This window comes from Entelurus aequoreus, linkage group LG06 (genome assembly GCF_033978785.1).
Source record: "Entelurus aequoreus isolate RoL-2023_Sb linkage group LG06, RoL_Eaeq_v1.1, whole genome shotgun sequence".
Taxonomy (NCBI): domain Eukaryota; kingdom Metazoa; phylum Chordata; class Actinopteri; order Syngnathiformes; family Syngnathidae; genus Entelurus; species Entelurus aequoreus.
In genome coordinates this window covers 78,344,182-78,372,109 of record NC_084736.1, presented here as the reverse complement: position 1 = coordinate 78,372,109, position 27,928 = coordinate 78,344,182, and the positions used below count along the sequence as shown (strand labels likewise).

Below are 27,928 nucleotides of genomic sequence, written 5' to 3'. Positions count from 1 at the left end.
AAAAAAGCATGTAAACAAACACATTAAATAAATGTATTTCATCATCTGCACACACAAAAATACCGTAAATTGGTACCGTTGTGTATCGTTAGTGATTCCCAGGTACTCCCTACAGCCATTAGTTGAAATAGTCCCACATATGCAGAAAATGAGTGGCTGACAGAGGATCTGGATGATGCAACTTCTTGTGGAATAACGTGTTAGTGTCTCTCTCACGCCACCGCACGCGGCTAACTCCTCGCCTCGCCTCGCCATGTTTCAGGGGTGACGTGGACGTGTCGGCGGTGTGTCAGTACCAGATCGCCGACGTGAAGAAGGTGTTCGAAGGATCCTACAAGGAATACAGGGAGGCGTCCCAGAGGTGGGGGCGCTACTCCGGGTCTGTCCCGAGCCCGCGGCCTGGATCGGTAAGAAACATGTCATTGTTGATGGAGTGATGGTGGTGGTGTGGCGAAATGGCACCACATCAAAAAGCTATTAGTGGAATGATGCAGGGGAAGTGCAAAAAGTGAAATCTAGGTAAGATGAAATATCTCAAATAAGGGTGATATTTGCCTATTTTTCTGTCTGATATAATAATTCTTCTCACTAAGCAGATTTTATGTTGTTTTACTTGTTTTAAGTGTTTTGGTCCTAAATGATGTCAGTAAGATATTACAGCTTGTTGCTGAGATTTGATGAGCTATATTGAGTAAAACATGCTTGAAACTAGAATATCAACTGTTGCAAAGCTGTGTCATCAACACTCACAAGTATAAAACTGCTTTTTTAAAGTAATTTCTTATTTCAAGCATGTAAAAAAAAATCATGATTTTGACACAATTGTGTCTCATAATTAAAACAGATGACAGCCAAATGGACTTTGCTGTTTTATTTTCAATGAAACAATAGAAAACAGGTACTCATATAGTAGTACAGTTGGCACAGTACAGTAAACTGACAGTTCATATTTAAACATTTTATAACATTTCTAACAATTTTGAACAGAAATAGTTCATGCACATTCAGATAAATTCCTCAAAATTACAATTAAAAAAATTGTGGCCGGGGGCCGGGCTGTATATATGCGCACTAATTGACTGAAAGAGCACGCACTTGGCGCGATGATGTCATGTTATCTATGGAAAAATGCATTTTTAGACAATATGATTTGCCTGAGCGGCTAGGAGACCCCGAGAGTAACAAGCGCTTGCCTTGTTGCCTTTCCATTAAGAACAATAAATTAGTTTTTAGTAGGGATGTCCGATAATATCGGCCGATAAATGCGTTAAAATGTAATATCGGAAATTATCGGTATCGGTTTTTTTATTATCTGTATCGGGGTTTTTTTTATTTTTTATTAAATCAACATAAAAAACACAAGATACACTTACAATTAGTGCACCAACCCAAAAAACCTCCCTCCCCCCATTTCTTTCTGTTATTAATATTCTGGTTCCTACATTATATATCAATATATATCAATACAGTCTGCAAGGGATACAGTCCGTAAGCACACATGATTGTGCGTGCTGCTGCTCCACTAATAGTACTAACCTTTAACAGTTCATTTGACTCATTTTCATTCATTACTAGTTTCTATGTAACTGTTTTTATATTGTTTTACTTTCTTTTTTCTTCAAGAAAATGTTTTTAATTTATTTATCTTATTTTATAATTTTTTTAAAAAAGTACCTTATCTTCACCATACCTGGTTGTCCAAATTAGGCATAATAATGTGTTAATTCCACGACTGCATATATCGGTTGATATCGGTATCGGTTGATATCGGTATCGGTAATTAAAGAGTTGGACAATATCGGAATATCGGATATCGGCAAAAAGCCATTATCGGACATCCCTAGTTTTTAGTATAAGTTTGCTAGTTTCAAGAAATGTAATGCCGAGTGCATATCATTATGTCAAGATAATGGCACTAGCATTTAAATTATTTAAGAATATTTTTCAACATATTGAGCAAAAAGGTCTCTTTTTTTTTCTACCAAGAAAAGTGCACTTGTTATTAGTGAGAATATACTTATTTTAAGGTGTTTTTGGGTTCATTGAGGTTAGCTAATTTTACTTGTTTTGGAAAGTCTTGACAAGCCAAATTTTCTTGTTCTATTGGCAGATAATTTTGCTTAGTTCAAATAAAATACCCCTCATTTTTGTATTTTTTGTTGTTGTTTTATGAACACTGACTTTTTACAGTGTGGCAGGAGGAGTGAGCGTAAAAGAAGCAGCAAGAAGTTGGTTGGAGGTGCTAAATTGTTTTGTCCTCTGCACTGCAAAAAGTCAGTGTTCAAAAACAAGAAGAAAAAAAAAATACAAAAATGAGGGGTATTTTACTAGAACTAAGCAAAATTATCTGCCAATAGAACAAGAAAATGTGGCTTGTCAAGACTTTCCAAAACAAGTAAAGTTAGCTAACCTCAATGAACCCCAAAATACCTTAAAATAAGTATATTCTCACTAATAACAAGTGCACTTTTCTTGGTAGAAAAAAAAATGAGACCTTTTTGCTCAATATGTTGAAAAATATTCTTAAATGAAGTAAATGCTAGTGCCATTATCTTGACATAATGATATGCGCTCGGCATTACATTTCTTGAACCCAGCAAACTTATACTAAAAACTAGAGATGTCCGATAATATCGGTCTGCCGATATTATCGGCCGATAAATGCGTTAAAATGTAATATCGGAAATTATCGGTATCGGTTTTTTTATTATCAGTATCGGTTTTTTGGTTTTGTTTTTTTTAAATCCACATAAAAAACACAAGATACACTTACAATTAGTGCACCAACCCAAAAAACCTCCCTCCCCCATTTACACTCATTCACACAAAAGGGTTGTTTCTTTCTGTTATTAATATTCTGGTTCCTACATTATATATCGATATATATCTTCTGCAAGGGATACAGTCCGTAAGCACACATGATTGTGCGTGCTGCTGGTCCACTAATAGTACTAACCTTTAACAGTTAATTTTACAAATTTTCATTAATTACTAGTTTCTATGTAACTGTTTTTATATTGTTTTACTTTCTTTTTTATTCAAGAAAATGTTTTTAATTTATTTATCTTATTTTATTTGATTCACTTTTTTAAAAAGGACCTCATCTTCACCATACCTGGTTGTCCAAATTAGGCATAATAATGTGTTAATTCCACGACTGCATATATCGGTTGATATCGGTATCGGTAATTAAAGAGTTGGACAATATCGGCATATCGGATATCGGCAAAAAGCCATTATCGGACATCCCTACTTGTGAGTGTTGATGACACAGCTTTGCAACAGTTGATATTCTAGTTTCAAGCATGTTTTACTCAATATAGCTCATCAAATCTCAGCAACAAGCTGTAATATCTTACTGAGATCATTTAGGAGCAAAACACTTACAACAAGTAAAACAACATAAAATCTGCTTAGTGAGAAGAATTATCTTATCAGACAGAAAATAAGCAAATATCACCCTTATTTGAGATATTTCACCTTACTTAGATTTCAGTATTTTCAGTGTGGTTACTTTGGCTTCTTTACATCTCCCTTCTCCGCCTGCTTTGTATTTATTTTCTGGCTGTCCCGCTTCCTTGCATCTGTGCTGCAGTGCATAACAAACTCGGACAGGGAGAGCGGCTACAACAGCTCTCTGCAGCTACCTGATGCAACGCTCAACTTTGCCAAGAAGCACCCACTGATGGAGGATAAAGCGCTGGCTCGCCCTCTGCTTCTCACCAAGGGTGTCAACTTCACCAGGCTGGTGGTGGACCGAGTTACCGGCCTGGACCAAAGAGCGTACAATGTCCTCTTCATTGGCACAGGTACAAATCGACTCATATTTTTTTAGCCCTAGGGCAGGGGTGGGCCACATCCTGCTTGTTAGGTCCCTTTAATCCGGCCCGCCACACTGCAAGAAGTCAGTGTTGTTTAATATTGTAGGAACCAGAAATATTAATAACAAAGAAACAACCCTTTTGTGTGAATGAGTGTAAATGGGGGAGGGAGGTTTTTTGGGTTGTTGCACTAATTAAAGTGTATCTTGTGTTTTGTATGTTGATTTAATAAAAAAATGAATTTAAAAATTAAAAAAATTTAAAAAACAAGGGGAAAAAAATAAAAAAATAGGGGTATTTTATTTGAACAAAGCAAAATTATCTGCCAATAGAACAAGAAAATTCGGCTTGTCAAGACTTTCCAAAACAAGTAAACCTCCTCCAACCTCCGAGGACAAAGCTACGAACAATGGGAGACCGGGCTTTCTGCTCCGCCGCTCCCAGTCTGTGGAACGCTCTCCCTGACCACCTGAGGGCACCACAGACTGTGGATGCTTTTGAAAAAGGCTTAAAAACCCTTCTTTTTTTAAAAAAAAGCCTTTTTTTTACACCGTATAAAGTCAGTGTTCAAAAACAAGGGGGGAAAAAAAGGAAAATTAGGGGTATTTTATTTGAACTAAGCAAAATTATCTGCCAATAGAACAAGGAAATTCGGCTTGTCAAGACTTTCCAAAACAAGTAAACTTCCTCCAACGTCCGAGGACAAAGCTACGAACACTGGGAGACCGGGCTTTCTGCTCCGCCGCTCCCAGTCTGTGGAACGCTCTCCCTGACCACCTGAGGGCACCACAGACTGTGGATGCTTTTAAAAAAGGCTTAAAAACCCTTCTTTTTTTTAAAAAAAAAGCCTTTTTTTTACACCGTATAAAGTCAGTGTTCAAAAACAAGGGGAAAAAAAACGAAAATTAGGGGTATTTTATTTGAACTAAGCAAAATGATCTGCCAATAGAACAAGAAAATTTGGCTTGTCAAGACTTTCCAAAACAAGCAAAATTAGCTCACCTCAATGAACCCCAAGATAATAATAATAATAATAATAATAATAATGGAGTAGATTTATATCGCGCTTTTTCTTTTTAGATACCTTAAATAACAATATTCTCGCTAATAACAAGTGCACTTTTATTGGTAGAAAAAAAATTAGACCTCTCTGCTCAATATGTTCAAAAATATTGTTAAATGAAGTAAATGCTAGTGCCATTATCTTGACATGATGATATGCGCTCGGCGTCGTGATTTTTTTTTCATGCTTGAAATAAGAAATGATTAATTTAAAAAAGTAGTTTTATACTTGTGAGTGTTGATGACACAGCTTTGCAACAGTTGATATTCTAGTTTCAAGCATGTTTTACTCAATATAGGTCATCAAATCTCAGCAACAAGCTGTAATATCTTACTGAGATCATTTAGGACCAAAACACTTAAAACAAGTAAAACACTCTAACATAAGATCTGCTTATTGAGAAGAATTATCTTATCAGACAGAAAATAAGCAAATATCACCCTTATTTGAGATATTTCATCTTACTTAGATTTCAGTTTTTGCAGTGTAGATATATGCATACTAGTTTTAGCTATTTGCCTGTTCTAGTTTTTATTTTTATTTATTTTTTATTATCTTTTTATTTTTATATTTTTTAATACACTGTAGCACTTTGAGGTTGTTTACTCAATGTAAAGTGCTTTTTACAAATAAAATATATTATTATTATTATAACCCAAAAATACCTTAAAATAAGTATATTCTCACTAATTTCAACTGTACTACTATATGAGTACGTATTTTCTATTGTTTCATTGAAATATTTTTTTATTATTACTATTATTATTATTATTATTATTGTTTTTGTCATTCATTCTTGAATGGCTTTTTTGTTGTTTTTTGCAAAATTAGTTTGTTTTTGTTTTGTCTACATATTCGAAATAAACATGAAAGAAAGAGAAAGAAAGAAAGAAAGAAAGAAAATAAAACAGCAAAGTCCATTTGGTTGTCATCTGTTTTAATCCATCCATTTTCTACCGCTTGTCCCTTTTGGGGTCGCGGGGGGGTTGCTGGAGCCTATCTCAGCTGCATTCGGGCAGAAGGTGTATGAGACACAATTGTGTCAAAGTCATGATTTTTTTTTTTCATGCTTTAAATAAGAAATTATTACTTTAAATGCACTTAAATGTAGAATATATGTAGAATATGTTTATATTATTCATATATTATATATTACATATATAATATATTATATTATTTATTATTATTATTGTCTATTGTGAGCGAACTGTGGTGCTGAATTTCCCCCAGGGATCAATAAAGTACTTTCTATTCTATTCTAGTCTATTTAAAAAAGTAGTTTTATACTTGTGAGTGTTGATGACACAGCTTTGCAACAGTTGATATTCTAGTTTCAAGCATGTTTTACTCAATATAGGTCATCAAATCTCAGCAACAAGCTGTAATATCTTACTGAGATCGTTTAGATTAGATTAGATTTATATTTAGATTTATTGGTACCCCGTTGGGGGAATTCATTTTCACTGCCGTACATTTAAACAACTTGTTCGAACAAAAATAACAAAAAGACATCATACTTGACCAACACATTTACAGGTTTGTCAGACAGGTCGGCCGGGCCTTGTTGTTTAGGGCGGCTACAGCTGCAGGGATAAGGCTTTTCCCGAAGCGGGACCAAAACCAAAACCCTTAAAACAAGTAAAACACTCTAACATAAAATCTGATTAGTGAGAAGAATTATCTTATCAGACAGAAAATAAGCAAATATCAACCTTATTAGGGATGGGGCGAGGGTCACCACTTTGGGAACAAATGCCTGAGCAAATTGTTTAAGAACAACATTTCTCAACCAGCTATTGCAAGGAATTTAGGGATTGCACCATCTACGATCCGTAATACCATCAAAAGGTTCAGAGAATCTGGAGAAATCACTGCACGTAAGCGATGATATTACGTACCTTCGATCCCTCAGGCGGTATTGCATCAAAAAGCGACTTTAGTGTGTAATGGATATCACCCCATGGGCTCGGGAACGCTACAGAAAACCACTGTCAGTAACTACAGTTGGTCGCTACATCTGTAAGTGCAAGTTAAAACTCTACTATGCAACGCCAAAGCCATTTATCAACAACACCCAGAATCGCCGCCGGCTTTAATGGCTCCGAGCTCATCTAAGATGGACTGATGCAAAGTGGAAAAGTGTTCTGTGGTTTTGACGATTGTTTTTGGAAACTGTGGAGAAAAAAACAAACAGCCGGATTGTTCTAGGCGCAAAGTTGAAAAGCCAGCATCTGTGATGGTTTGGGGGTGTATTAGTGCCCAAGACATGGGTAACTTACACATCTGTGAAAGCACCATTAATGCTGAAAGGTACATACAGGTTTTTGGAGCAACATATGTTGCCATCCAAGCAACGTTATCATGGACGCCCCTGCTTATTTCAGCAAGACAATGCCAAGCCACGTGTTACAACAGGGTGGCTTCATAGTAAAAGAGTGCGGCCGCGTACTAGACTGTGGCCTGGTTTTGGGGTTTGTACTAAAACAAGAGCACCAGGACAGGATATGATGCCAAAGACAAGAAAATAAGGGACAAAACCGTGCGTGATGTGGGATCATGACAGAGTCGTCCGCAAGTTGGCACGGTTCTGTAATTTTTTTAGGTCTATAATTCAATGTTACACTAATGTTCTTTGTCACTTGTAACACAAAGGTTTTGTTCAGTGAAATAATAGCATTAATATTGCTGAAAATGCAAATTAATTCCATATTGCCCAGCACCGAGTGGGGAGAGAGTGCCTTTTTTTTTTTTTTTTTTTTTTAATTTAGATGAGCAGCAGATATTATTTGTTAAAGAGATGAACATAATCAGCCTGTAGCAGCAGACTAAGACAGGTGCTGGCATCAGGCGAGGTGGCGGGAAAACAACACGCCATCTGGCCGCATTTCTGCCGGGTTTCAATTAAGTGCTCGATTTGCATTCATCTTCATGCATCAAAGGAAATGTCAGTGCATGTGCAACTTCATTAATATTTTCTCCTCAGCGGCCGTAATCCCCACGTGCATGCACTGCAAAAACTGCAATCTAAGTAAGATGAAATATCTCAAATAAGGGTGATATTTGCTTATTTTCTGTCTGATAAGATAATTCTTCTCACTAAGCAGATTTTATGTTAGAGTGTTTTACTTGTTTTAAGGGTTTTGGTCCTAAATGATCTCAGTAAGATATTACAGCTTGTTGCTGAGATTTGATGACCTATATTGAGTAAAACATGCTTGAAACTAGAATATCAACTGTTGCAAAGCTGTGTCATCAACACTCACAAGTAGAAAACTACTTTTTTTAAGTAATAATTTCTTACTTCAAGCATGAAAGAGACAATTGTGTCTCATAATTAAAACGGATGACAGCCAAATGGACTTTGCGGTTTTATTTTCAATGAAACAATAGAAAATACGTACTCATGTAGTAGTACAGATGGCACAGTACAGTAAACTGACAGTTAATATTTTAACATTTGACATTTCAAACAATTTAGTTCATGCACATTCAGATAAATTCCTCAAAATTACAATTTAATTGTATTTTGGCCGGGGGCCGGGCTGTATATATGCGCACTAATTGACTGAAAGAGAACGCACTTGGCGCGATGATGTCATGTTATCCATGGAAAAATGCATTTTTAGAGCATATGATTTGCCTGAGCGGCTAGGAGACCCCGAGAGTAACAAGCGCTTGCCTTGTTGCCTTTCCATTAAGAACAATAAACTAGTTTTTAGTATAAGTTTGCTGGTTTCAAGAAATGTAATGCCGAGCGCATATCATTATGTCAAGATAATGGCACTAGCGTTTAATTAATTTAAGAATATTTTTCAACATATTGAGCAAAAAGGTCACTTTTTTTTTTCTACCAAGAAAAGTGCACTTGTTATTAGTGAGAATTAGGGATGTCCGATAATATCGGCATGCCGATATTATCGGGCGATAAATGCGTTAAAATGTAATATCGGAAATTATCGGTATCGTTTTTTTATTATCTGTATCGGGTTTTTTTTGTTGTTTTTTTTAATTTTTATTAAATCAACATAAAAAACACAAGATACACTTACAATTAGTACACCAACCCAAAAAACCTCCCTCCCCCATTTACACTCATTCACACAAAAGGGTTGTTTCTTTCTGTTATTAATATTCTGGTTCCTACATTATATATCAATATATATCAATACAGTCTGCAAGGGATACAGTCCGTAAGCACACATGATTGTGCGTGCTGCTGGTCCACTAATAGTACTGACCTTTAACAGTTAATTTTACTCATTTTCATGAATTACTAGTTTCTATGTAACTGTTTTTATATTGTTTTACTTTCTTTTTTATTCAAGAAAATGTTTTTAATTTAGTTATCTTATTTTATTATTATTTTTAAAAAGCACCTTATCTTCACCATACATGGTTGTCCAAATTAGGCATAATAGAGTGTTAATTCCACGACTGCATATATCGGTTGATATCGGTATCGGTTGATATCGGTATCGGTAATTAAAGAGTTGGACAATATCGGAATATCGGATATCGGCAAAAAGCCATTATCGGACATCCCTAGTGAGAATATACTTATTTTAAGGTATTTTTGGGCTTCATTGAAGTTAGCTAATGTTACTTGTTTTGGAAAGTCTTGACAAGCTAAATTTTCTTGTTCTATTGGCAGATAATTTTGCTTAGTTCAAATAAAATACCCCTCCTTTTTGTATTTTTTTTTCTTGTTTTTGAACACTGACTTTTTGCAGTGTGTGTCCTGCTGTTGCTTGGATTAAAAAAAATAATAAGTACGATTAAATATCTCAAATAAGGGTGATATTTGCTTATTTTATGTCTGATAAGACAATTCTTCTCACTAAGCAGATTTTATGTTAGAGTGTTTTACTTGTTTTAAGTGTTTTGGTCCTAAATGATCTCAGTAAGATATTACAGCTTGTTGCTGAGATTTGATGGCCTATATTGAGTAAAACATGCTTGAAACTAGAATATCAACTGTTGCAAAGCTGTGTCATCAACACTCACAAGTATAAAACCGCTTTTTCAAAGTAATAATTTCGTATTTCAAGCATGTAAAAAAAAAAAAAATCATGACTTTGACACAATTGTGTCTCATAATTCAAACAGATGACAGCCAAATGGACTTTGCTGTTTTATTTTCAATGAAACAATAGAACATACGTACTCATATAGTAGTTGTCCAGTTCAAACACTGATGACATCTATTAAACAAGACAAAGAAGCAAGGAATTAAATAGAGACAGAATAAAATTTGGCTCAATGAGGAGAAACGCATAGACCTGTACCCTTGTACAGTGTCCCACCACGCTCTGACAAAAGATTGTACGCATCCTCTTTTATTTGGACTTTTCCCTGATTACATGGCAACAGCTGTTTCTAAAGGAAGGGGGTCATAAACAGCCGTCGCCTTTGGTCAACAAACAGTTCGCCGTTTTGGAGACGTCCTCAATCATTGCCGTTGTGGTGGTGGGGATCAGGAACCAGTCAATGCAGTTGAAGCTGGAGACCCCAGCATCGTAATACAGAATCATTATAGCATTAGTAAAGTTCTGTTGATCTGCATTGTAGGCTTCTTTCTATGTTCACAAATATTTTGTGTTGTTACATTGTATTACTTTAACATATTCAGGTAATAGGAGGGCAAAAAGTATTTGAATGAGGGCCAGTAGTAAGTAGTTTTTGCTGTTTTTAGTTAAGGGAATCGTTTGTTTTGTTTATATGTCGTTGTGGCTTGTGCAGCCCTTTGAGACACTTGTGATTTAGGGCTATATAAGTAAACATTGATTGAAAAGGTGCCTGGGAGGGGGGTCAGGTCCTGCTTCCTCTCCGCTTTGTAGATCTCGGGTCAAGACAAAATCTTCCTGTGGATGACAATAGCTCAAAGAAACCCACACCTTCATGTCGCTTCCCATCCTGCACAGTGGAGTTTCACAATTGATTGGTAAGATCAAAGACGGCTTTTGGTCTGCTCGCCGGGAACTCATTGAAACACAAAGTTTTGTGATATCTGTTATTAGTGAGAATATACTTACTTTAGGGTATTTTTGGCTTCATTGAGGTTAGCTAATTAGGGACCGAGTCCCTTTGGGACAGAGGACCCTATTGTATTTCTAGCGTTTTATTATTATACCGCCGCCTCTTTGAGCTGTAATTTGACCCCCTTAACAAGCTTCAAAACTCACCAAATTGGACACACACATCAGGACTGGCGAAAATTGCGATCTAATAAAAAAAATAAAAATTCAAAATTGCGCTCCAGCGCCCCCTAGGAAGAAAACAAAGACAAAACTGCCTGTAACTCCCAGTAGGAATGTCGTAGAGACATGAAACAAAAACCACTCACTTATACCCAGGCCTGGCCCTAACCAATCTGGCGCCCTAGGCAAGATTTTATTTGTCGTTGACCTTTTTTTTTACTTAAAGAAAGCAAATTAACATATTATATGAGAATGTTATGTTATGATTATCTTTAACCGAATCACAGCACTGCTCAAATTAAAAAACAGCATTCCCTGTCATGTGATATTGCTTAATTAACATTAATGATGTGCACTTTAACAACTAGGCTTACAACTGTACCTAACATATAAAGGGGTGGAAAAGTGACTATTACCTGCAGGGAAAACATTAGCTAACCAGAAGGCAATAATAATGTAAACAAAAAACACCTGCTTAAAAGATCTAATACAAATGTCCCTGAGGAATGTAAGGTAGGAGTACTGTAATTACCTAACGTTACATTATTATTTTCCATAACAATTTAGCCCCCTAAACAATATTAACCCGACGTTAAAACAGAACTAGCTATTTATTGATTAGCAATTGCCGAATCATGTAACATTAGCTTAATGCTAAAAAGCCAGGTTACTATCACATTCTGTAACAGACAAATAATTTCATGTAGGCTAACGTTACCTCGCTGCTACCTCTGTCTTTTTCTCGTTTCGCCTCCTCTTCTTTTCTCTTTTTTCTTCCCTGGGCACCTGACAGTTTTGGCCGTTTTGACATCTTGTGTTTATTTTTTGATGTGGTGACGTCCATAAACATAAACAAATAATATTTCTATTAAATAGGCTTTACTTTGCATTTTAATTAACGTGGGATTATTTTTTGTATTTAGAAATAATAGTACCAACTTTTTTTTTTTTTTTTCTCCAACATTTGTGGCACTGGCGTGGCGCCCCCTGATGGACGGCGCCCTTAGCATTTGCTTATACGGCCTATGCCACGGGCCGGCCCTGCTTATACCTAGATTTCATACACTGACAACCCCCAGCAAAAATCAACAGGAAGTTTGCAATTCCCCCTTCAAAACAAAAGTTGAGTAAAAACAATCACCTTTTTTCAAACATTATCTCCTCTGAGCGCGTTTGTCGTGTCGGCTTCAAATTAGCACAGGAGAGAGATTGAACCCTTCCGATTAAAAGTTGATGAAAGAGTTTTAATTACTGCTCCGGTTTGGATTTTATGAGCCCTCAAAAGTCGGTCCCGTCCATCGCTGCTTGCAGCTCTAATTAGGGTCCGCATGTACCATGTACAAAGGACTCCCACAGGGAGTCCTTTGTACATGGACAAAGGACACTATTGAATTTGTAAGGTTTTATTATTATTCCGCAGCTTTGCGCACTACTTTGCCCCCCTTAACATGCTTCAAAACTCACCAAATTTGACACACACATAGAAAAACGTGCCCCAACCACTTTACCCCTAGGAAGAAAACTGCCTCTAACTCCCACTAGGAAGGTCGTAGAGACATGAAACAAAAACCTCTATGTAGGTCTGACTTAGACCTACATTTCATAATTTCACATTCTCGGGCAAAAACCAACAGGAAGTTGGCAATTTCCCATTTAAGACAAAAATGTACTAAAAACACTAATTTTTGCCTCTTTGAGCTGTAATTTGACCCCCTTAAAATACTTCAAAACTCACCAAAATTCTCACACACATCGGGACTGGTGGAAATTGCGATCTAAAAAAAAAACCGAACCCCAAAACTCAAAAATTGCGCTAATTTTTGAATAAAACAGAGACAAAACTGCTTCTCAGAGGAAAACTCGGACAAAACTGCTTGTAATTTCCGGTAGGAACGTCTTAGAGACATGAAACAAAAACCTCTACGTAAGTCTCACTTAGACCTACATTTCATAGATTGACATCCTTCAGCAAAAATCAACAGGAAGTTTGATATCCCTCCTTCAAAACTCAATTTTTGTACAAAGCGGTCACCAAACATCAAACATTATCTCCTCTGAGCGCGTTTGTCGTTTCGGCTTCAAACTGCTACAGGAGAGAGATTGAACCCTTCTGATTAAAAGTTGACGAAAGCGTTTCAAAAAATGCTCCGGTTTTGATTTTACGAGCCTTCAAAGACCCGCAGCACTAAAGCTGCTCCGCTGCTGTGATTTTACGCACCTTCAAAGAAAACAACCACTGTGCCGCAGCACCTAGGAAAAAGACACAGACACAACTTCCTCTAACTCCCAGTACGAATATCGTAGAGACACGAAACAAAAACCTCTGTGTAGGTCTCACTCAGGACTACCACTGGACAAAAGTATTGGGACACCTAGGAGTAGCACCTGCCAAAATGCGGACCCGACCAACGCTGCTTGCAGCTTTAATTAGGGTTCGCATGTACCCTGTACAAAGGAACCTATTGAAATTGTAATGTTGATTATTATTCCGCAGCTTTGCGCACTACTTTGCCCCCCTTAACATGCTTCAAAACTCACCAAATTTTTTACACACATACAAAAACTGGGACAGCACACTTTAGTAAAAAAAAACAAACCCCAAAAATCAAAATTGCGCTCTAGCGCCCCCTAGGAAAAAAACAAAAACAAACTGCCTGTAACTCCCACTAGGAAGGTCGTAGAGACATGAAACAAAAACCTGTATGTAGACCTACAATTTCACATCCTCGGGCAAAAACCAACAGGAAGTTGGCAATTTCCCCTTCAACACAAAAAATGACTAAAAACAATAATTTTTGCCTCTTTGAGCTGTAATTTGACCCCTTTAAAATACTTCAAAACTCACCAAACTTTTTACACACATCGGGACTGGTGGATATTGGGATCTAAAAAAAAACGAACCCCGAAACTCAAAATTGCGCTCTAGCGCAATTTTTGAATAAAACAGAGACAAAACTGCTTCTCAGAGGAAAACACAGACAAAACTGCTTGTAACTTCCGGTAGGAACGTCTTAGAGACATGAAACAAAAACCTCTACGTAGGTGTCACTTAGACCTACATTTCACAGATTGACATCCTTCAGCAAAAATCAACAGGAAGTTTGATATCCCCACTTCAAAACAAATTTTTTTTTTAAAAAGCGGTCACCAAACATCAAACATTATCTCCTCTGAGCGCGTTTGTCGTTTCGGCTTCAAACTGCTACAGGAGAGAGATTGAACCCTCTGGCGAAAGCCTTTTAATAAGTGCTACGGTTTTGATTTTACGAGCCTTCAAAGAAAAGAACCACTGTGCCGCAGCACCTAGGAAAAAAAACACAGACACAACTTCCTCTAACTCCCAGTACGAATATCTTAGAGACATGCAACAAAAACCTCTATGTAGGTCTCACTCAGGACTACCACTGGACAAAAGTATTGGGACACCTAGGACTAGCACCAGCCAAAATGCGGACCCGACCAACGCTGCTTGCAGCTTTAATTTTACTTGTTTTGGAAAGTTTTGACAAGCCGAATTTTCTTGTTCTATTGGCAGATAATTTTGCTTAGTTCAAATAAAACACCCCTCATTTTTGTATTTTTTTTGTCTTGTTTTTGAACACTGTCTTTTTGCAGTGCAGCTCGGACGGCTGAATTCCGGGTCCGTGTGACTTTGAATGCAAGGGGGTGAACTGCTACTTACCATTCAGGTCACCGCAGCGGTGAAGTGACTACGGCGCGTGACTGCGGAGCGGCGGCGGCGGACTCGGCCGAGCACGCTCGCATTAGTACGTGCACGCGTGATACGTGCTGGCTTTTCCCTGAGCCAAAGTGCAGTCGTGCTTCACGGCACAGACTCAACGGGGCCCCTCGGCAGACCTGCGCTCACTGTGCCAATTGGGCCACGGGCTTGATTAGCTACGAGCTGCAACAGAGCAATATCGGATGAGGAAAGCGAGAGAGGGGCACGTGGTCACGTGCATGTTGCGGTGCGTCCCTTTGCGTCTACCGAGTGCTGAAAAAGTACAGCTCATATCCGATCCAATCCACTTTATTTATAAAGCACATTCAAACAACAAAAATGTTTCCAAAGTGCTGCACAACGATATTAAAAACAATATTCAAATATTATCCTTAGCTCCACCAATGACTGAAATAAAAACAAAAATAAATAAATATAAAAACAATATAAAAATAAATATGACTAAAAACGATTTCAAAGGGTAAAACTAGAGATGTCCGATAATGGCTTTTTTTTGCCGATATTCCGATATTGTCCGACTCTTAATTACCGATACCGATATATACAGTCGTGGAATGAACACATTATTATGCCTAATGTTGTTGTGATGCCGCGCTGGATGCATTAAACAATGTAACAAGGTTTTCCCAAAATAAATCAACTCAATTTATGGAAAAAAAATGCCAACATGGCACTGCCATATTTATTATTGAAGTCACAGAGTGCTTTTTTTTTTTTTTAACATGCCTCAAAACAGCAGTTTGGAATTTGGGACATGCTCTCCCTGAGAGAGCATGAGGAGGTTGAGGTGGGGGGTGGTAGGGATTAGCGGGGGTGTATATTGTAGCGTCCCGGAAGAGTTAGCGCTGCAAGGGGTTCCGGGTATTTGTTCTGTTGTGTTTGTGTTGTGTTACGGTGCGGATGTTCTCCCGAAATGTGTTTGTCATTCTTGTTTGGTGTGGGTTCACAGTGTGGCGTATATTAGTAACAGTGTTAAAGTTGTTTATACGGCCACCCTTAGTGTGACCTGTATGGCTGTTGACCAAGTATGCCTTGCATTCACTTGTGTGTGTGTGAAAAGCCGTAGATATTACGTGACTGGGCCGGCACGCAAAGGCAGTGCCTCTAAGGTTTATTGGCGCTCTGTACTTCTCCCTACGTCCGTAGGGCGTTTTAAAAAGTCATACATTTTACTTTTTGAAACCGATACCGATAATTTCCGATATTACATTTTAAAGCATTTATCTGCGGATAATATCGGCTGTCCCATATTATTGGACATCTCTAATAATTGCATCTATTATCAACAATACAGTTGTTTCAAATGCAACAATACATATATGTAATGATAACTACAGATACAAAAGAAAGCAGATACATGGAGGGGAAGAAAGAGAAGCCAACTATATTAACCTTGTAGATTGTTATACAATAGGTTAAGCTTTGTCAGTGTGCCATGTGTTATACCCAGTATGACCACATGCGGCTCTTTAGCGCCGCCCTAGTGGCTCTCTGGAGATTTTTCAAAAATGTATGAAGAAAGGAAAAAGATGAGGGGGAAAAAAAATGAATTTTTTTGTTTTAGTATGGTTTCTGTAGGAGGACAAACATGACACAAACCTCCCCAATTGTTATAAATCACACTGTTTATATTAAACATGCTTCACTGATTCGAGTATTTGGCGAGCGCCGTTTTGTCCTACTAATTTTGGCGGTCCTTGAACTCACTGTCTAGTTTGTTTTCATGTACAACTGTCTCCCGACTTTGTAGGACGTGTTTTATGCCACTTATTTTTCTGTCTCATTTTGTCCACCACACTTTTAACGTTGTGCGTGAGTGCACAAAGGTGAGTTTTGTTGATGTTATCGACTTGTGTGGAGTGCTAATCAGACATATTTGGTCACTGCATGACTGCAAGCTAATCGATGCTAACATGCTATTTAGGCTAGCGATATGTACATATTGCATCATTATGCCTCATTTGTAGCTATATTTGAGCTCATTTAGTTTCCTTTAAGTCATCTTAATTAAATGTATATCTCATGACACATGTAATATGGCTTTTATTTTTTTGCGGCTCCAGACAGATTTGTTTTTGTATTTTTGGTCCAATATGGCTATTTCAACAATTTGGGTTGCCGACCCCTGTCCTAGTGGCTCTCTGGAGGTTTTTCAAAAATGTATGAAGAAAGGAAAAAGATGAGGGGGAAAAAAATCTATTTTTTTGTTTTAGTATGGTTTCTGTAGGAGGACAAACATGACACAAACCTCCCCAATTGTTATAAATCACAGTGTTTATATTAAACATGCTTCACTGATTCGAGTATTTGGCGAGCGCCGTTTTGTCCTACTAATTTTGGCGGTCCTTGAACTCACCGTCTAGTTTGTTTTCATGTACAACTGTCTCCCGACTTTCCAGAACGTGTTTTATGCCACTTCTTTTTCTGTCTCATTTTGTCCACCACACTTTTAACGTTGTGCGTGAGTGCAAAAAGGTGAGTTTTGTTGATGTTATTGACTTGTGTGGCGTGCTAATCAGACATATTTGGTCACTGCATGACTGCAAGCTAATCGATGCTAACATGCTATTTAGGCTAGCGATATGTACATATTGCATCATTATGCCTCATGTGTAGCTATATTTGAGCTCTTTTAGTTTCCTTTAAGTCCTCTTAATTAAATGTATATCTCATGACACATGTAAAATGGCTTTTATTTTTTTGAGGCTCCAGAGAGATTTGTTTTTGTATTTTTGGTCCAATATGGCTATTTCAACAATTTGGGTTGCCGACCCCTGTCCTAGTGGCTCTCAGGAGATTTTTCAAAAATGCATGAAGAAAGGAAAAAGATGAGGGGGGAAACAATCTATTCTTTTCTTTTAGTATGGTTTCTGTAGGAGGAAAAACATGACACAAACCTCCTCAATTGTTATAAATCACACTGTTTATATTAAACATGCTTCACTGATTCGAGTATTTGGCGAGCGCCGTTTTGTCCTACTAATTTTGGCGGTCCTTGAACTCACCGTCTAGTTTGTTTTCATGTACAACTGTCTCCCGACTTTCCAGAACGTGTTTTATGCCACTTCTTTTTCTGTCTCATTTTGTCCACCACACTTTTAACGTTGTGCGTGAGTGCACAAAGGTGAGTTTTGTTGATGTTATCGACTTGTGTGGAGTGCTAATCAGACATATTTGGTCACTGCATGACTGCAAGCTAATCGATGCTAACATGCTATTTAGGCTAGCGATATGTACATATTGCATCATTATGCCTCATTTGTAGCTATATTTGAGGTCATTTACTTTCCTTTAAGTCCTCTTAATTAAATGTATATCTCATGACACATGTAATATGGCTTTTAATTTTTTGCGGCTCCAGACAGATTTGTTTTTGTATTTTTGGTCCAATGGGTGAGGGCCGACATCCGGGCAAATGAGCTACATACGGGTTCTTCGAGCCATAGCAACCAGACTGGTGTTGAAAACAAACCGTTGCCATTACTCTTTAACCTGTCGACCTACGCTGGTTAAACCTGTCATTCTGCCTCCAAAATGCCGAAAAACTGTGTTGTTTTTGGTTGTGCTAACCACAACTGGAAACAGGGAAAACAAAGGTTGTATTTTGTTCTGCCAAAGCGTGATAAAAGCCCACAGAGACGAGACAAATGGCTCGCAGCTTTACACTGGGAAAACGAGGACGGTTCTCACTGGAGTCCCCCAAAGTCCCGGGTCGTGTGTTCGGATCACTTCGTTTCTGGTAAATATAAGGAACAAAAATCCACCTTCTTAACCACAACTTGGCTATACCGTCCGTGCTAACGTTGTACTTGTTGAATTTGTACCTTATAACGTTCGACAGCTGAAGTTGTTGTTGTACAAAAATAACATGCGGTATATACTATATAGTCTATAGCCTAGCTAGCTATTTTCGAAAACCGGTTTCGTTTAAATTTGCACTTAACAGTTGGGTTTTTAAAAACCAATAAACCCTATAATTTTCATGTTGCCATTTAATCAACTTTTCAAGACAGTCGCAAAATGCTGTCTGCAAGACTTTTCAATACAAAGACATATTTTGTACATTATTCGCCTGCTGTACTGCGCCTTCATAAGGCTACAACTTACAAGGACCGGGCTACTAGGGGTCCGTCTGCTTTCTTTTGGGGTTTTTTGCCGGACATTCCAGTATTATTTACCCGTAATCTTGGTATTACTTTCCTTATTAGGTTATTTTGCCACCTCCCCCTTCTCTGTTCAAACTCTCCTTTGTTGTACTTAAACAATACATGTAGCCCTCAAATCTCTCAATATTTCATACACTAACACTTGATCTTGTTGTTGATAACTTCCGCGTCTCTTTCTTAGTAGCGCGCAGGCTAAGCTAACTAGCAAGCTAAGCTAAGCCTGAGAAGCTTTAAAGTTCACTGAGACGAGTCTGACGCAAATAATACATTTTCGTTTTCTCACACGATATGCGAATAAGTAAAAATGCGTAAATGAAGGATTTAACGCCGACTTCCAAGCCACAACGCTCGTTAAATGCTTTTTCTGTCAATGCTGTGTTCGCTGTGAGCTGGTTTGTTTTCAACGAATTCCCGGTTGCTAGGGGATTGGTAGGCGGAAGTGACGTAGGTCCGCCCTCACCCATATGGCTCTTTCAACATTTTGGGTTGCCGACCCCTGCCCTAGGGCAACAACGTTAATATATGTTTGATGAAACGTGATTATGTGCATGAGTGTATGTATGTATATGTACAGTATGTTTGTATAGTGAATGTATATGTACAGTATGTGTATATACAGTCGTGGTCAAAAGTTGACATACACTTGTAAAGAACATAATGTCATGGCTGTCTTGAGTTTCCAATCATTTCTACAACTCTTATTGTTTTGTGATAGAGTGATTGGAGCACATACTTGTTGGTCACACAAAAAACATTCATGAAGTTTGGTAAATATATTTCAGTGAATAACTTATTGTTCAAATTTGTATATAAATATGCACATAAAGTGTTGTAATTATATTGTAAAATGGATGGATTGATGGATGGATGGAAGTTTAAAACAAAACTGTTATTATTAATTAGTAAGTATACATTTTTTTAGCCTTTTTAGAGAAAATCATATCATTGTAGTAAATTATGCAAATTACCCAATGATGTCATTATGACCACGCCCAAAGCCACGCCCCCACCGCCACAGGTATCTTGGCAGTTTATGGGAAACACTGTAGCCATTCCTTTACCACTTTTGACGTGTGTTTGGGGTCATTGTCCCGTTGGAACACCCAACTTGCGCCCAAGACCCAACCACCGGGCTGATGATTTTAGCTTGCCCTGAAGAACTCGGAGGTAATGCTCCTTTTTTTACTGTCCCATTTACTCTCTGTAAAGCACCAGTTCCATTGGCAGCAAAACAGCCACAGAGCATAATACTACCACCACCATGCTTGACGGTAGGTATGGTGATCCTGGAATTAAAGACCTCACCTTTTCTCCTCCAAACATATTGCTGGGTATTGTGGCCAATTTTGTTTCATCTGACCACAGAACTTTCCTCCAGAAGGTCTTATCTTTGTCCATGTGATGTCAGATGAAACTTAGCCTACTATCAAAATGAATATGTGTCGCAAGCAGAACATGTCTATCTTTTATATTGCATAAGTCAACCCTGACAACTTACAACAGACTACAAAAATACTGGTAAATAGATAGACTGAAATAATCATTCAACTCTGATGATGTCCAAAGTCTGTCTGTATGCATGGTTGAATGTTTATTAGATTGTCTTATTTATGAATGTGAGTTCCAGTTGTGTACTGACTCTTGTATCCCCCCTTTGTGTGTGTGACAGCTGAGGGCTGGATGCAGAGGGTGGTCATCCTGGGCTCGGACGCTCACGTGATAGAAGAAATCCAGCTGTTTGAAACTGCCCAGCCTGTTGACAGCCTGACCATTTCCCACTCCAAGGTAAATAAGAGTTTGTGAAGGTTTCCCACAAACGTCCACGTGGATCCTATGTGGTGTTAGTAAAGATGTACTGGTAAATAATACATTGATAGAGTGATACGTTTTTAATCACATTTCTACTGTTGTTGTATTATCATATGTTGGTAAATACTATCAGCAAAGTGTAGCGCAGGTACTACAATGTCGTGGTTTTTGTCCTTCTAAATGAATGTTGTTAGTACTCAATGATGAAGAAAAGTCCAATTTATCCCCAATGTCTGTTATTACCCTTTTTTGCGTGACACTATAATAATGGTATATGCTTTGACAAGCACCATGCTCTGTTCAGCAATTTCCTTGTTTCCGTTCATCAACATGGCCATTTGTTCCATCGACTGTTGCCTCATGAACCCAAAACCTTCTTCACACAAAAACATTAATTACAATTACAATTCGAGCCGTATCCTATATTTGTTTTTCTCACTCCCGTGGACAATGTCTACACCACACCTCGTACACTGCAAAAACTGGAATCTAAGTAAGATGAAATATCTCAAATAAGGGTGATATTTGCTTATTTTCTGTCTGATAAGATCATTCTTCTCACTAAGCAGATTTTATGTCAGAGTGTTTTACTTGTTTTAAAGGCCTACTGAAACCCACTACTACCGACCACGCAGTCTGATAGTTTATATATCAATGATGAAATCTTAACATTATAACACATGCCAATACGGCCGGGTTAACTTATAAAGTGACATTTTAAATTTGCCGCTAAACTTCCGGTTCGAAACGCCTCTGCGGATGACGTATGCGCGTGACGTAGCCCGGCGAACACGGGTATGCCTTCCACATTGAAGCCGATACGAAAAAGCTCTGTTTTCATTTCATAATTCCACAGTATTCTGGACATCTGTGTTCGTGAATCTGTTTCAATCATGTTCATTGCATTATGGAGAAGGAAGCCAAGCAAGCAAAGAAGAAAGTTGTCGGTGCGAAATGGACGTATTTTTCGAACGTAGTCAGCCACAACAGTACACAGCCGTCGCTTCTTTGTTTACATTCCCGAAAGATGCAGTCAAGATGGAAGAACTCGGATAACAGAGACTCTAACCAGGAGGACTTTTGATTTGGATACACAGACGCCTGTAGAGAACTGGGACAACACAGACTCTTACCAGGATTACTTTGATTTGGATGACAAAGACGCAGACGTGCTACTGTGAGTATGCAGCTTTGGCTTTTTTTTGCGTATGTACGTAACTTTTTTTAAATATATAAGCTTTATGAACCTTGGGTTAGGTGAACGGTCTTTTGGGCTGAGTGATTGTGTGTGTTGATCATGTGTTTGAATTGTATTGGCGTGTTCTATGGAGCTAGGAGCTAGCAGAGGAGCTAGGAGCTAGCATAACACGTACCGTACCGTACGTGCGCGTCACGTACGTAACTTTTTAAAAATATATAAGCTTTATGAACCTTGGGTTAGGTGAACGGTCTTTTGGGCTGAGTGATTGTGTGTGTTGATCAGGTGTTTGAATTGTATTGGCGTGTTCTATGGAGCTAGGAGCTAGCAGAGGAGCTAGGAGCTAGCATAACAAACACGCAGGTGTTATTATGCAGGATTAATTTGTGGCATATTAAATATAAGCCTGGTTGTGTTGTGGCTAATAGAGTATATATATGTCTTGTGTTTATTTACTGTTGTAGTCATTCCCAGCTGAATATCAGGTACCGTGAGTATGCAGCCTTGGCTGCTAAACATTCGATAACTTGACCGTATGTGCGCGTCACGTACGTAACTTTTTAAAAATATATAAGCTTTATGAACCTTGGGTTAGGTAAACTGTCTTTTGGGCTGAGTGATTGTGTGTGTTGATCAGGTGTTTGAATTGTATTGGCGTGTTCTATGGAGCTAGGAGCTAGCAGAGGAGCTAGGAGCTAGCATAACAAACACGCAGGTGTTTTTATGCAGGATTAATTTGTGGCATATTAAATATAAGCCTGGTTGTGTTGTGGCTAATAGAGTATATATATGTCTTGTGTTTATTTACTGTTGTAGTCATTCCCAGCTGAATATCAGGTCACCCTCGGGTCTCACAGCATCTTCCCTATCTGAATAGCTTCAACTCCCCACTAGTCCTTCACTTGCACTTTACTCATCCACAAATCTTTCATCCTCGCTCAAATTAATGGGGAAATTGTCGCTTTCTCGGTCCGAATCTCTCTCACTTCATGCGGCCATCATTGTAAACAATAGGGAACTTTGCGTATATGTTCAACTGACTACGTCACGCTACTTCCGGTAGGGGCAAGCCTTTTTTTTATCAGATACCAAAAGTTGCAATCTTTATCGTCGTTGTTCTATACTAAATCCTTTCAGCAAAAATATGGCAATATCGCGAAATGATCAAGTATGACACATAGAATAGATCTGCTATCCCCGTTTAAATAAAAAAAATTCATTTCAGTAGGCCTTTAAGGGTTTTGGTCCTTAATGATCTCAGTAAGATATTACAGCTTGTTGCTGAGATTTGATGACCTATATTGAGTAAAACATGCTTGAAACTAGAATATCAACTGTTGCAAAGCTGTGTCATCAACACTCACAAGTATAAAACTACTTTTTTTAAAGTAATAATTTCTTATTTCAAGCATGAAAAAAAAAAAAATCATGACTTTGACACAATTGTGTCTCATAATTAAAACAGATGACAGCCAAATGGACTTTGCTGTTTTATTTTCAATGAAACAATAGAAAACACATATTTAAACATTTAAAGGCCTACTGAAATGAATTTTTTTTATTTAAACGGGGATAGCAGATCTATTCTATGTGTCATACTTGATCATTTCGCGATATTGCCATATTTTTGCTGAAAGGATTTAGTATAGAACAACGACGATAAAGATTGCAACTTTTGGTATCTGATAAAAAAAAGGCTTGCACCTACCGGAAGTAGCGTGACGTAGTCAGTTGAACATATACGCAAAGTTCCCTATTGTTTACAATGATGGCCGCATGAAGTGAGAGAGATTCGGACCGAGAAAGCGACAATTTCCCCATTAATTTGAGCGAGGATGAAAGATTTGTGGATGAGTAAAGTGCAAGTGAAGGACTAGTGGGGAGTTGAAGCTATTCAGATAGGGAAGATGCTGTGAGAGCCGGGGGTGACCTGATATTCAGCTGGGAATGACTACAACAGTAAATAAACACAAGACATATATATACTCTATTAGCCACAACACAACCAGGCTTATATTTAATATGCCACAAATTAATCCTGCATAAAAACACCTGCGTGTTTGTTATGCTAGCTCCTAGCTCCTCTGCTAGCTCCTAGCTCCATAGAACACGCCAATACAATTCAAACACCTGATCAACACACACAATCACTCAGCCCAAAAGACCGTTTACCTAACCCAAGGTTCATAAAGCTTATATATTTTTAAAAAGTTACGTACGTCACGTGACGCGCACATACGGTCAAGTTATCGAATGTTTAGCAGCCAAGGCTGCATACTCACGGTACCTGATATTCAGCTGGGAATGACTACAACAGTAAATAAACACAAGACATATATATACTCTATTAGCCACAACACAACCAGGCTTATATTTAATATGCCACAAATTAATCCTGCATAATAACACCTGCGTGTTTGTTATGCTAGCTCCTAGCTCCTCTGCTAGCTCCTAGCTCCATAGAACACGCCAATACAATTCAAACACCTGATCAACACACACAATCACTCAGCCCAAAAGACCGTTCACCTAACCCAAGGTTCATAAAACTTATATATTTTTTAAAAGTTACGTACGTGACGCGCACGTACGGTACGGTACGTGTTATGCTAGCTCCTAGCTCCTCTGCTAGCTCCTAGCTCCATAGAACACGCCAATACAATTCAAACACATGATCAACACACACAATCTCTCAGCCCAAAAGACCGTTCACCTAACCCAAGGTTCATAAAGCTTATATATTTAAAAAAAGTTACGTACATACGCAAAAAAAAGCCAAAGCTGCATACTCACAGTAGCACGTCTGCGTCTTTGTCATCCAAATCAAAGTAATCCTGGTAAGAGTCTGTGTTGTCCCAGTTCTCTACAGGCGTCTGTGTATCCAAATCAAAAGTCCTCCTGGTTAGAGTCTCTGTTATCCGAGTTCTTCCATCTTGACTGCATCTTTCGGGAATGTAAACAAAGAAGCGCCGGCTGTGTACTGTTGTGGCTGACTACGTTCGAAAAATACGTCCATTTCGCACCGACAACTTTCTTCTTTGCTTGCTCGGCATCCTTCTCCATAATGCAATGAACATGATTGAAACAGATTCACGAACACAGATGTCCAGAATACTGTGGAATTATGAAATGAAAACAGAGCTTTTTCGTATCGGCTTCAATGTGGAAGGCATACCCGTGTTCGCCGGGCTACGTCACGCGCATACGTCATCCTTAGAGGCGTTTCGAACCGGAAGTTTAGCGGCAAATTTAAAATGTCACTTTATAAGTTAACCCGGCCGTATTGGCATGTGTTATAATGTTAAGATTTCATCATTGATATATAAACTATCAGACTGCGTGGTCGGTAGTAGTGGGTTTCAGTAGGCCTTTAACATGTGACATTTCAAACAATTTTGAACAGAAATAGTTCATGCACATTCAGATAAATTCTTCAAAATTACAATAAAAAAAAATTGGGTTGGTGGCCGGGCTGTATATAAATATATATATATATATATATATATATATATATATATATATATATATATATATATATATATATATATATATATATATATATATATATATATATATATATATATATATATATATATATATATATATATATATACACTACCGTTCAAAAGTTTGGGGTCACATTGAAATGTCCTTATTTTTGAAGGAAAAGCACTGTACTTTTCAATGAAGATAACTTGAAACTAGTCTTAACTTTAAAGAAATACACTCAATACATTGCTAATGTGGTAAATGACTATTCTAGCTGCAAATGTCTGGTTTTTGGTGCAATATCTACATAGGTGTATAGAGGCCCATTTCCAGCAACTATCACTCCAGTGTTCTAATGGTACAATGTGTTTGCTCATTGGCTCAGAAGGCTAATTGATGATTAGAAAACCTTTGTGCAATCATGTTCACACATCTGAAAACAGTTTAGCTCGTTACAGAAGCTACAAAACTGATCTTCCTTTGAGCAGATTGAGTTTCTGGAGCATCACATTAGTGGGGTCAATTAAACGCTCAAAATGGCCAGAAAAAGAGAACTTTCATCTGAAACTCGACAGTCTATTCTTGTTCTTAGAAATGAAGGCTATTCCACAAAATTGTTTGGGTGACCCCAAACTTTTGAACGGTAGTGTGTGTATATATATATATACATATATATATATCCGTCCATCCATCCAATTTCTACCGCTTGTATATATATTGACTGAAAGAGCACGCACTTGGCGCGATGATGTCATGTTATCGATGGAAAAATGCAAGAAATGTAATGCCGAGCGCATATCATTATGTCAAGATAATGGCACTAGCATTTACTTAATTTAAGAATATTTTTCAACATATCGAACAAAAAGGTCTCGTATTAGTTTTTTGTACCAAGAAAAGTGCACTTGTTATTAGTGAGAAAATACTTATTTTGGGGTATTTTTGGGTTCATTGAGGTTAGCTAATTTTACTTGTTTGACATCTATTAAACAGACAAAGAAGCAAGGAATTAAACAGAGACAGAATCAAATTTGGCTCAATGAGGAGAAACGTGTAGACCTGTATACACCCTTGTACGGTGTCCCACCACGCTCTGACGAAAGATTGTACACATCCTCTTTTATTTGGACTTTCCCTGATTACATGGCAACAGCTGTTTCTAAAGGGAGGGGGGTCGTAAACAGCCGTCGCCTTTGGTTACCAAAACAGTTCAAAGAAAAGGTGCCTGGAGGGGGGGTCAGGTCCTGCTTCCTCTCCGCTTTGTGGATCTCGGGTCAAGACAAAATCTTCCTGTGGATTACAATAGCTCAAAGAAACCCACACCTTCATGTCGCTTCCCATCCTACACAGTGGAGTTTTACAAGCCTTTTGATTGGTAAGATCAAAGACGGCTTTTGTCTTGTCGCCGGGAACTAATTGAAACACAAAGTTTGTTATAACTTAGATACAATTATTCTGACAGTAGTACACTTGTTATTAGTGAGAATATACTTATTTTAAGGTATTTTTGGGTTCATTGAGGTTACCTAATTTAACTTGTTTTGGAAAGTCTTGACAAGCCGAATTTTCTTGTTCTATTGGCAGATAATTTTGCTTAGTTCAAGTAAAATACCCCTCATTTTTGTATTTTTTTGTTTTGTTTTTGAACACTGACTTTTTGCAGTGTATCGATACGTCCTTTTGCGGACAAGCCTGCACTTTTTTTTTTTGTTCGGCTTTGGTGAAAAGAGTGCAACCCAGATTGGATCGGGAAGGAGCGTCGCGGGCTAAATGTTATTGTAATTGAGAGCGATTATCCCATTATCTCCTCCGCCCCTGAAATGAGTCTCTCTCTCTCTGTCTCTGTCTGTTTATCTTCCGTCTCCCTATTCAACCGTCTCTAATCTACCCGCCCTTTTCTCCCGCTCTCATTGTCCCCCATCAGAAGTACGTGTACATCGGCTCTCGATCAGAGGTTCTCCAGCTGCCCTTAGCCAACTGCAGCCGCTATCAGTCCCAGCCAGACTGTCTGCTGGCCCGAGACCCCTACTGCGCCTGGGACAGCGAGGGCCGAGCCTGTGTACGCATCGACCTCCATCGAGGGTGAGACCACGCTACAGAAAGAACTGTCAAAAATATCAAAATGAAAAGACTAGATTTTAGTGGGGGAAAAAAACAAAAAAACTAGTGAAATAAACGAGCTGCATAATAGGACATCCTGAATTAATATTTGGCAGGACAGAAATACAAACCCGTTTCTATATGAGTTGGGAAATTGTGTTAGATGTAAATATAAACGGAATACAATGATTTGCGAATCCTTTTCAACCCATATTCAGTTGAATATGCTACAAAGACAACATATTTGATGTTCAAACTGATAAACCTTTTTTTTTGTTGCAAATAATCATTAACTTTAGAATTTGATGCCAGCAACACGTGACAAAGAAGTTGGGAAAGGTGG

General features: G+C 38.1%; 1 protein-coding gene across 1 annotated transcript in view; it reads left to right on the top strand.

Moving 5' to 3' along the window:
• The window catches only part of sema4c (sema domain, immunoglobulin domain (Ig), transmembrane domain (TM) and short cytoplasmic domain, (semaphorin) 4C), a 103,581-nt gene that overhangs the window by 66,936 nt on the left and 8,717 nt on the right, over window positions 1–27,928 (top strand). The window contains exons 8-11 of the mRNA XM_062051808.1: window positions 263–407; window positions 3,596–3,809; window positions 20,659–20,774; window positions 27,410–27,567. Coding sequence (XP_061907792.1) covers window positions 263–407; window positions 3,596–3,809; window positions 20,659–20,774; window positions 27,410–27,567 — 633 coding nt within the window. The remainder of the gene's footprint in view (window positions 1–262; window positions 408–3,595; window positions 3,810–20,658; window positions 20,775–27,409; window positions 27,568–27,928) is intronic.